The sequence below is a fragment of the Chelonoidis abingdonii genome, chromosome 1 (assembly GCF_003597395.2).
Source record: "Chelonoidis abingdonii isolate Lonesome George chromosome 1, CheloAbing_2.0, whole genome shotgun sequence".
In the NCBI taxonomy this organism is placed as follows: domain Eukaryota; kingdom Metazoa; phylum Chordata; order Testudines; family Testudinidae; genus Chelonoidis; species Chelonoidis abingdonii.
In genome coordinates, this window is record NC_133769.1 from 358,952,027 (window position 1) to 358,963,871 (window position 11,845).

At 41.7% G+C, this 11,845-nt stretch overlaps 1 protein-coding gene across 4 annotated transcripts in view; it reads left to right on the forward strand.

The window, feature by feature from the left end:
* Positions 1–11,845, forward strand: part of INTS4 (integrator complex subunit 4) — an 80,533-nt gene that overhangs the window by 64,926 nt on the left and 3,762 nt on the right. For 2 of the 4 annotated variants that reach the window (XM_075061795.1, XM_032770881.2), the window contains exons 20-24: positions 5,068–5,227; positions 5,487–5,630; positions 6,476–6,596; positions 8,028–8,217; positions 10,021–10,257. In XM_075061795.1, coding sequence (XP_074917896.1) covers positions 5,068–5,227; positions 5,487–5,630; positions 6,476–6,596; positions 8,028–8,217; positions 10,021–10,033 — 628 coding nt within the window. In that variant the 3' untranslated portion in view covers positions 10,034–10,257. Of the gene's footprint in view, positions 1–5,067; positions 5,228–5,486; positions 5,631–6,475; positions 6,597–8,027; positions 10,258–11,845 lie in introns of those variants that run through there. The other 2 variants (XR_004372376.2, XM_032770882.2) reach the window with 2 other exon arrangements.

An 11,845-nucleotide genomic window follows, 5' to 3' on the forward strand; every position in this document is an offset into this window, starting at 1 on the left:
AACTATTAACTAAGGTTTGAACCTGTCCTTTAATCTGCTTCGGTACTCAAATGACTGGAAGTTAGCTAGTAACGCCAATATTTAAAAAGGGCTCTAGAGGTATCCGCAATTCACAGACAGGAAGTCTAACGTCGTACGGCAAATCAGTCGAAACAATAGTTAAAAATAAAATTGTCAGACACATAGAAAACAAAACTGTTGAGGAATAGTCAATAATGGTTCTGTAAGAGGGAAATTGTGTCTACTAATTGTATTAGAGTTCTTTGAAAGGATCAAACAAACATGTGACAAGGGGGATCCGAATGGACATAGTTATATTAGATTTCAGAAAGCCTTTGACAAGTCCCTCACAAAGGCTCTTAGAAATAAGCTGTCATGAGAGTAAAAGGGAAGGTCCTTCATGGATTGGTAACTGGTAAAAGAAGGAACAAAGGGTAGGTATTAATGGTAATTTCAGAATGGAGAGTGGTACGAATGGTGTCTCCCCAAGGTCTATACTGGACCAATCCTATTCAATATTCATAAATGATCTGGAGAAAGGGATAAAAGTGAGGTGGCACAGTGCAGATGATACAAACTACCAAGATAGTTTAGAGTCCAAAGCAGGTTTGAAGAACTTCAAAAGATCTCCAAAACTAAGTGATTGGCAACAAAGTGGCAAATGAAATTTAATGTGGATAAATGGTAAACTGATGCACATTGGAAAATAATCCCAACTAACATACAATGATGGGGCTCTAATTAGCTACACGATCAGAAAAGATCTTGCGTCATCGTTGGATTTTCTCTGAAATCCCCTATTGCAGAGCGTCAAAAAAGCAAACAATGTTGGGAATCATAAGAAAGGGGATAGAAATAAGACGAGAAATATTATTGCCCTTATATAATCCATGGTACGCCACATCTAATACTGCGTTTACAGATGTGGTCCCCACTCTCTAAAAATTATTGCCTAGAAAAGTTCAGAAAAGGGCAACAAATGATAGGGTATTGGAAGGCTCATATAGAAGATTACTAAGACTGGCTCTTCAGCTTGAAAGAGGAACTAAGGGGGATATGATAGAGGTTATAAAATCATGGTGAGTGTGGGAAAAGTGATAAGAAAATGTTATTTACTTTTCCCAACACAAGAACTAGAGGCACCAAATGAAATAATAGGTAGCAGTTAAAACAAATAAAAGGAAGTTCTTCACACCAGCGCACAGTCAACTTGTGGAACTCCTTGCCTGAGGAGGGTTGTGAAGCTGGGACTGTAACATTTGTTTAAAAGCGGAACTGGATAAATTCATAGTGGCTAAGTCCATTAATGGCTGTTAGCCAGGAAGGTAAGGAATGGGTTCGTACCTAGCCTCTGTTCTTCAGAGGATGGAGATGGATGGCAGGAAAGAGATCGCTTGATCATTGCCTGTTAGCTTCACTCCCTCTGGGGCACCTGGCATTGACCACTGTTAGTAGACAGATACTGGGCTAGATGGACCTTTGATCTGACCCGGTACAGCCATTCTTATGTTCTTAGGTTCAAGGAAGGTCACCACAGCAGATGGTTGGTTCCTTTTACCTGATCCTACATCTTTTCGCCATAGTGTGTGTCTCAGGATCAACACTGTTGCTGACCAAGAGAATAGTGTTTGTGGGGGGCAGTGCTAGATTCCATATTGGAAAAGGCTTCTCTTTGTCACAGGAGAGATTCAGGGCCAAGGAAGATCTCATCAACCAACTGTAGGCTCGCCTACAAATGTCATTAAGAATTTGCCTCAGACTCTTGCATCACATGGCTTCCTGCACTTGCGTCACATAGCATATCAGATGCCTCTCATGCAAGGGTAGTTGAAATCTTTATATTTACCAGCAGAAATCACATGAGGGTGCAGGTCCCCCAAAGAGTACTCTCATTCAGTTGATGGAAACACATTCTGCTGGTGTGCAAGAGAGTACTATTGTCTCCAATTCTACTTATCAGGATGCTGGTTACAGATGCCTCCATGCTGTCTTTGGGAGCTCACCTTAGGTCACTTTCAGCCAGAGCCTCTGGATTGCCGAGGAATCTCATCTGCACATAAATGTTCCAGAATGTAGAGCTATTTGTCTAGTGTGCATGGCATTCCTACAAGGACGATCAGTCCAGATGATAGATAACACATAGCAATGCTTTATGTGAACAGCCAAGGAGGAGCATGGTCATCTCTGCTTTGCCAAGAAGCTGTTAATCTCTGGAACTGGTGCATTCATCACCAATCATGCCAGTAGGTATGCATCTACCAGGCTTGCAGAACTTCCTTGTTAATGGATCATCATATAATTGATCCTGCAGAGCATCTGCCGTAGATGGGGATACCCAACAGTAGCCCCATTTGCTTCACACAGGAATAAGAAATGCCAAACATTCTGTTTGTGGTGAGGTCTGTGCTCAGGCTCCCTGTCAGATGCTTTCCTCATCTCATGGACTCCAGGAATAACTTGTGGCTTCCAAGATCCTGTTAATATCAAGGGGCCAACAGGCAAGTCAGCCTCACCTCAGTCCCTGGAAAAATCATGGAGCAGATCCTCAAGGAATGAATTTTGAAGCACTTAGAGGAGAGGAAAGTGATCAGGAACAGTCAGCATGGATTCAGCAAGGGCAAGTCATGCCTGACTAACCTAATTGCCGTCTATGATGAGATAACTGGCTCTGTGGAAATGGGGAAAGCAGTGGATGTGATATACCTTGACTTAGCAAGCTTTTGATACGGCTTCCACAGTTTTCTTGCCAGCAAGTTAAAGATAATATGGGCTTGGATGAATGGACTATAAGGTGGATAAAAAGCTGGATACATGTCGGGCTCAACGGGTAGTGATCAATGGCTCCATGTCTAGTTGGCAGCCGGTATCAAGTGGAGTGCCCAAGGGTCGGTCCTGGGCCGGTTTTTGTTCAATGATCTTCATAATGATCCAGAGGATGGCGTGGATTGCACCCTCAGAAGGTTTGCAGATGACACTAAACTTGGAGGAGTGGTCGATATTGCTGGAGGCAGGGGTAGGATACAGAGGACCTAGACAAATAAGAGGATGGGCCAAAAGAAATCTGTGCAGTTCAACAAGGACAGTACAGAGTCCTGCACTTAGGACAGAAAGACTCCATGCACTGCTACAGATTAGGGACTGAGTGGTTAGACAGCAGTTCTGCAGAAAAGGACTAGGGATTACAGTGGACAGGAAGCAGGATATGAATCAACAGTGTGCCCTTATTGCCAGAAGGCTAACGGTATTTTGGGCTGTATAAGTTAGGGCATTGCCAGCAGATTGAAGGACATGATCATTCCCCTCTATTCGGCATTGGTGAGGCCTCATCTGGAGTACTGTGTCCAGTTTTTGGGCCCCACACTACAAGAGATGTGGAAAATTGGAAAAAGAGCCCAGCAGAGGGCAACAAAAATGAATTGAGGGGCTGGAGCACATGACTTATGAGGAGAGGCTGAGGAAACTGGGATTGTTTAGTCTGCAGAAGAGAAGAATGAAGGGGAATTGATAGCTGCTTTCAACTGCTTGAAAGGTGGTTCCAAAGAGGATGGATCTAGACTGTTCTCAGTGGTACCAATGACAGAACAAGGAGTAATGGTCTCAAGTTGCAGTGAGGGAGGTTTAGGTTGGATATTAGGAAAAACTTTTTCACTAGGAGGGTGGTGAAGCACTGGATTGGGTGACCTGGGGAGGTGTTGGAATCTCCTTCCTTAGAGTTTTTAAGGTCAGGCTTGACAAAGCCCTGACTGGGATGATTTAGCTGGGAATTGGTCCTGCTAAGAGCAGGGGTTGGACTAGATGACCTCCTGGGTCCCTTCCAACCCTGATATTCTATGAAACTCAAACAATTCAACAGTAATAATCATGCTAGCACTAACTTGACCCCGGCAGTTTCAGTATTCAGACTGAATGAACTGTTGACTCAGCCTTCAACAACATAAACTGTCTTGCCACATGTGATTTCCCAGAACAGAGGTCAGCTCCTACATCCAGGCCTAGCATTGTTGCATCTGACAGCATGGTTAACCACTATTAAAAGAAACTACTCAGCTGAGGTCCAGAACATATTGGTGTGTAGTAGAAAGGACTCCAGTAAACTGACTGGTGCAGGAAAGTAGAAGAGGTTCTCTATTTGAGCAGCACAACACTGTTTCCCTTAGAAATCCCAATTCCTATTATTCTACACTATTTGCTATCCGTAAAGCATTCAGAGGTATCCATTAACTCTATTAGGATACATTTACCAGCAGTATCAGCGCATCCTCCTATTTAGAGTCACACCATTTTTTTCCTAGTGTCCTACCGTAACTAGATTCTTTAAGGACCATATGCATGTGTGTCTTCCCGTCCTCCCCCATTCTTTTCATGGAATCTTAATATAGTCTTAGTTCGGTTAATGGAGCCCCCTAGAAACATGTTCTGTATAATATCTATCTATGAAAGCTGCCTTTTTTAGCAGCTGTAACAGCAGCTTGAAGGCTAGAGGAAATTCAGGCCCTCATGGCTGGTCCACTTCAAAAGACAAAGTGGACATTAGACCTCATCTAGGTTTTTTACTAAAATTGTCTTCGATTTTTTATTTGAATCAGATGTTCTTTCCTACACCCCACTGCAACCAAGGGGAAGCCAAATTGCTCACCCTTGATGTAGTTAGAGTTATTTCATATTACCTTGACAGAAAAGACCATTCAGAGAAGCTCCCCTAAGAGGTTTGTAGCATTTGCTGATAGACTGGAATGTCAGTCAGTATCTACCCAGCGACTGTTTAAATGAATATCTAGTTGCATTAGGTCAGCGATGACTTAGCTAGATTAGATTCACACGGGCAGGTTAGAGCCCACTCTGCTCGGGCTCAGGCAGCTTCTCTGAGAAGCATAGCAATTTTTTCTAATATTGAAACTGCGCTTGAAACTTGTCCGTTTATTCTGATATTTTTAGAATGTTTCTACTATCATGATAGAGGTAATCAGATAAAGCTGAGCAATAAGTGGTTTAACTGAGCAGCAGAGTTTCATTCAGTGACTGGAATAAGCATTTGATTTTTGTTCAATATATTTTTAACACGCACAGATGTTTTATTTCTGAACTGCCCCATATGCAAGACAGTTTTGTGGATAAGCTGCTGGACTTAATGCCCAGACTTGTGACCTCCAAGCCTTCAGAAGCGGTGAAGATCCTGCAAACAACGCTACGACAGAGCGCCTTCCTTCACCTTCCTCTTCCAGAGCAGGTCAGTAATCCATAGAGGAGTGAAGAGCAGCCCCAAGTTCCAGGGTTAACTCTGTCCTGGTGGGGCCAAGAGGCTTTTATGGCCTATTTGGCTGGCTAGTCATGAGAGGGTATTTCTTCAGATATTGCACAATGTTTCCAGGACTGTCCTCAACAAGCTAAGGGGCTTGAATAATTTTTAGATAGTGTCAGGAATTTCTAAAAGTTTACTTCGTATTTTCTTAGATGTTTGGTTTCTCCCTCTTCCCTTTTCCTCCCAGATCCACAGAGCTACTGCAACTATTATTGAACCTGCTGGCGAGTCTGATAACCCTTTGAGGTTTACATCAGGACTCGTGGTGGCATTGGATGTCGATGCAACTCTGGAACATGTGCAGGACCCTCAGAGCACAGTTAAAGTTCAGGTAATGAGTGATTCTTCCTAAAGGGAAACAAGAAAGTAAAGTTTTGGGGAGAAGTATGCGTTTTCCCATGATGCGCACTAAGTTATAAATAATTATGTACTTTAATAGCAGTGAGGAATTTTTTTGTGTAGCTAAACACATCAGTATGTTTAGAGACCGTCCTGACCCACAGAGTCCGGATTTTCACTTACCCAAAGATTGTAAGAATTTGGTTTGAACCCATCTCTTCTTACATAACAGCTAGGAGCAGCAGGTATGATATGTCGGATCACAACACTGGTCTGTCAGGAACTCTATCATGGCACTCTTGGATTGCAGACTCTTCAGATGGTGCCGCCTTTTGTATTAAAAAAGCACCTAGCACATTGTGGACATTAGCAGAAACAACTAATAAATGCCAATAGAAATATCTGTACATCCCAGTGGGATGAATGAAATTATGGAAGCAGAAGAGGCTCTTCTCAAGGATATATAAAGATATAAACCCATTGCTCTCCTTTGAGATAAGTAACTAAACTGCAGGAAGGGAATTATTTTTTTTTAAATGTTGCCAAGAGGATACATGTGGAATGGTAGTAAGTAGATTATGTAGCCTTACAAAGTGTTCACTATTGGATGGTTACCCAATGTTTGGTGCAGGGGAGAGTATCATCTTCAATATATATTTTTTGTATACCATGGTCCTGAATGGCTGGTGTATAGCTAGTAAAACTAGAGGATATGGAATCTCATCAACAAGGTACGCTATGCATTCCTGCCTTCCCAATGGTAGCAAAAAAGTACTGTCATAATGTGTAAATTCCAAGTATAGTAAATGTTGGATTATTTTGCCTCTTTTTCCATAGGTATTATATCCAGATGGACAGACACAGTTAATCCACCCTAAACCAGCTGACTTTCGAAATCCTGGTCCTGGAAGACACAGATTGATAACTCAGGTTTACCTTTCTCATACTGCCTGGACAGGTAAGGAATAATCAGAATGAGTTTATGTGCTTAAATTTTGCTGTATCATTATAAACAGGAATGCATCATTTTACCTCAGCGGTTTGGTACATAAGGTGCATCTCACACACATGAGAGAAGCTTTTTGGAGGGCTTCTGTGGATTCTGCCATTGCTATAGCCTCCTCCCACTGAGCTTCCACATCCTTGAGGAATCTCCTTAGTACCCTCTTGACCCTGCAAGTACTTGCACTCTTCTGGCAGACAGATACTATTTGTTAATTAACCAGAGGGTGTACTGTTTGACACAACTCCTTCATGGACCTTATAGCCTTTAGAATGAGACACCGGAAACTAAACTGGGGTCACCCCTCTCAGCACAGAGCATTGCCCAAGACCTCAGAACGTACTGAGATCCTGGAAGACGGGAGAAGAGCTAACGTAATGCCTGTAAAAGGGGGAAAAGGAGGAGCCAGGGAACTATAGACCAGTCAGCCTGACCTCAGTACCTGGGAAGATTAAATTTTGGGAAGATTAAATCTCAGGAAAAACTTCCTAACTGTAAGAACAGACGGACAGCGGAACAGATGCCTAGGGAAGTTGTGGAAGCTCCTTCACTGGAGGTTTTCAAAAGGAGGCTGGAAAGCCATCTGTCTTGAATGGTTTAGCCACAACAAATTCTGCATCTTGGCAGGGGATTAAACTAGATGATCCTTGCGGTCCTTTCTCACCGTATGGTTCTGTGATTCTACTATTCTAATTTAAATGCAATCAGTCGTGGTAAAATGATCCTGGTAATTCATTGGTATAGGTCATGACAGAGAATTTCTGGAACTGTGTGTACCCTACATAGTAAATGCACTGCTGATTTATGTTTACACTCTTCTATGCCAGGAGTTCTCAACCTTTTTCTTTCTGAGCACCCCCCCCCCATGCTATAAAAACTCTACGGCCAACCACTGCCGTCACCACTGCTTTTCTGGATATAAAAGCCACAGCTGGCATTAGGGCAAGCAGGGCAATTACCTGGGGCCCCATGCCACAGTGAACCCCGCAAAGCTAAGTTGCTCAGGCTTTGACTTCAGCCCCAGGTGGCAGGGCCCCTGGGCTTCAGCTCTGAACAGAGGGGCTTCAGCTTTCTGCCCTGGGCTCTAGTGAGTCTAACACTGGACCTATTTGGTGGAACCTGTGCACGGCCCCCCTGGGGGCCCCAGAACCCTGGTTGAGAACTGCTGTTTTATGCCATATAAAAAGGCATTTATCTCTGAGATCTGAGAGTTTGATATTAATGTTCAGTATTACTTGGCTTTTCGTTTGCAGCATGCTTCAGCAACTGACAATATGGGGCTCAATGCAAGATCAATCATATGAGAATTCACTTTCTGCTTGGTATTTTGTTGTCCAGTCAATCTGCTGACTGTGTATTGTGTTAGTTTGTTTTCTTTCTTTTCAGAGCCATGTCAAATTGAAGTGAGGTTACTACTGGCATACAACTCCAGTAGGAGCAAAGCTTCCACTAGACTCTCAAAATCCACCTGGATTGACACCATGGAGTCTCTTCCACCGTTTGAATATGGCATTGAGGGAACCATACCATTCAGCAAACCTGTCAAAGTGTATATAATGCCAAAACCTGCCAGACGGTGAAGTCAATCACTAGCAGACTTTATTTGTGGGATTGTTGGGTTATATGTAAACAAATTGCTGTGTTCAAGATAGTGAATCAGACCAAAACAGTGTTACTGTTAATAATAATAATAATAATAATAATAATAATAATAATAAAAAAAAGTACCTCAGAAGAAGACAGCTACAAAATAACAAATGGCATGCCCTGTGGAAAAGCTAGTTGATTTTTATAAAATGTACCAGTTTTTGCAGATGGCTGTGAATGGTTTCATTGAATACACAAATAGTTACATTCAATACACAGACATTTCTAAATCAAAGTAACAAAAACAAGACAATTCCTAATTAAGATTGGCATTCCCTCCATTGATATTCTCACTGGGCCAAATTCTGCAGTCCTTAATTCCTACCTAGGCAAAACACCCAGTGGCTTCCATGGGAGATTTTTCCTGAGTGAGTGGTAGGTACAGCTGGCAATATTTATTATGCAAATATATAGTAAGGATGTAGATGCGTATAACAGTCTTAGGACTATGATAAATCAGGCAGAGTTTTAGGAATATGTATTCGTGCATTGATCCTTGTATGCCCCGTAAAAATCCTTCTCTAAAGAGCTGTCACGCTGGTACCGGCAGGAGGTACTTCTCAAAGTTGTATAACTTGGGCTGCTCACACCTTGTGAACCATATTGAAGTTAGTGGCATTGCATGGGGTATTAATCCATGCCAAGTTTGTGATGTTATCTGTTTTAAAACAAAAAATCTGTCACCAATAATGAGATTTCATATTGCAGACTTAGGTTGGTTACCCAACATAGAGTAATAGCTATGCAACATCCATGTAAAATCAGTGACTTACTTTCCTTTCCTATCCCTAAAATGATAGGGAGGCAATATATATTTACCCAGTGAACTTAAACTCTTCTTCTCAACTTCGTTTTGTGTGTCTCCTTATGAAGAATGTGTGCCAGTGGCACAGGCTTAAGAGTTAATAGCTGTTTTGTTCCAGTATAATGCAGACTCTTTTTGTAATCTTGTGCTGAGCTTGTCTTGCTATGGTTAGATAATTAGCCTTCTAATTTGTGCAACTCTACATCAGTTTTGGTAGTCAAAGGAAGTCTAAGATCGGCGTCAGTAGCTGGTCACACTCAATTAAGTGATATTGATCTACATTGTGCCTATCCTTTGAGAAGGTACACAAGGGGTGGGATCAAAGGCATATGGAGATTTACCTAAGGGGCAGGCATAGTTTACAGCCCTTCAGTCAAGGAGCAGGAGGGTTGTTCTTGGCTCATGTCTACTGCCCCATGCTCTGGGAGGTGTTATACTTGCCTGAGAGATGCTTCTGTTGGGAAAGTGTGTCTGCCCCTCTCCATAACACAGGGCTGTGCCCCCTGTGATTTCCAGCTACGGCAGGTAGGATTTACTGGAAGCACATAGCCAAATGTTGTCTGTGTTTGTAAATTATTTGTAAAAATGTGTAGCAAGTAAACGGAATTGGTAAAAAATGCTTTTTCACTTGCATACAAATTAGCATAAATAATTTTGCATAAAATCCCCTTTAAGTTTGTTTTTCTACAATAAAACTGAAAACCCCAATCTAGCCAGTTTCTATTTATTATAAGCGTGAACATGTATTGCTGTAGGGGTTTGTGCCAATGAAAAGAGAGGTCACTACTTGTTTAGATTAAGATACTGGCACACTTCAGGCACAAATCCAAATGCCTGCAACCACTCAGCTGTATTAGGTATTCCTGAATGAAACCTCACTTTGTAACATTATTGCTCTTACAAATTGTTTTTATATTTCACCTTTAGGGCCCTGGTTTGAAAACAGCCTGCATCTGTAGCAACAGAGTTACCAGCTAACTGCTGTGTGGCGGCCTAAGTTCAGTTCCCAGCGGACAGGGTTTGATGTACATCTATTATTATGAAGCTGAATCCTGGGCAATTTCTTGATGTATTGAGCTATCTCCTGACAGATGTTCTTACATTTGTTTTACACTTTGGCAATATTTGTATAGTTTGGCATCCCAATAAAAAATGTGGATTCAATTTATGTCCATATGATAAAAGCCACCACAACTGATACCCTCGCTAGCAGTCAGAGGTGAGAATCCAAGAACTGAATGAGCCATGGAGAGCGAACTACCCAGTCAACCCTAAAAGCTGTGCTCATGTCCGGGTGAAGCCTGTTGTTGGGCAATAGAAGGAAGCTTTGACAGCTACTGCCTGTTTTTCATATAAACCATCATGTTCCATTGTTAGTGAGATGCCTCGCGTGAGCACTGTATTTGCAAAAGGGGAAAAAGTTACTTCTGCTATTCTGGGGCTAAGAAGCTCTGAGCTATGGATAGCCAACTGGTTTAGGACCATTGTTTAATCAGATTCTCCTTTCTGCAAATGTCATATTGTAAAGGGAGAACTTGACATCCTTTTCTTATCGCCAAGCATTGTAATGAAAATGTTCTGTTTAACTCAAGGAAGATAATGACATGATGGAGAATCTCTTATTCTTATGTTGGGCTAGTGTTAACAGTCAGCTACATGGCATGTAAAATATGAGACCGAAGTGTCCTTTCCGTCCCTCCCTTCCCCATCTTGGCAAGGATCAAGGCCCAGATTTTCAAAGGTATTTAAGCACTTAGGAATGCAGATAGGTGCCTAGTGGAATATACAAAAGGCACCTAATATGCATCTTTAAGCACCTAAATATCTTTGAAAATCTGGCCCTGAAAGACATTGGCAAAACTACAGACATGGACAATCATAAAACTTCAGAGAGAGAATGAAGATCCAGTAGTTGTTCCCTTGCTCCCCATTGTATGTTCTCTGGTTCTAAATGATTCAAGCAATGGGGCTTCCACTGTCCTTGTGAACATAAGAACGTAAGTATTGGGTCAGACAAAGGTCCACATCCACTTAGTCCTTAGTCTTCCTGATGCTCATCTTCTATTTTTCTTTCATTTCATTACTCCTAGTTCAACCTCATTGCAAAATCCTAAGGCATTCTCTCTCTTGGGTGTCTTCTACCGTTCAAACAGATAATGACTAGTCCCCTTTTGTCATTGTTTGGCTCAGCTACTGATGGTTATACATAGTTTACTCTTTACAGATCTTTAAGTCAATTGCTGGTGGCTCCAAACATTTTTTTTTTTTTTTTTTTTTTTTTTGTTGTTGTGTACAATTGGTTTTAAAGAATTCTTTTTTGTTACATTGGAATTTAGAAAAGAGCATCTACGTCTTTGCTAGTATCAGGCTGACAGGACTGAGTATCGCCTATCATAAAGCAGGAGGGATGGTAGCGTCCCTATGATTTTACTTTGGCTCTCTTACTGCCTTATTGTTTGCACTGCACACTTATTTTATAGTTTGCTATCAGACCTCGCTTGCTTTTGGTGCTGTTGCTTCTCTAGTCTTTTCCCTCCTAGTTAGCCTGTTCTGAGGATTATTTTCACCCAGATGTTTTTACACTTTTCTACATAGATTTCTGATCTGTCCTTGTCCTCCTCTTATGTCTTTCATTTTATGGGGGTTCTTATAATTCCTGCTAACTTACTTAACATAGCAAACTATTTCTTTTAGGATGTTGACTCCATGTCTTTTTTTGTATTTGATACTATTCAGGGGAAATTTTTTCTGG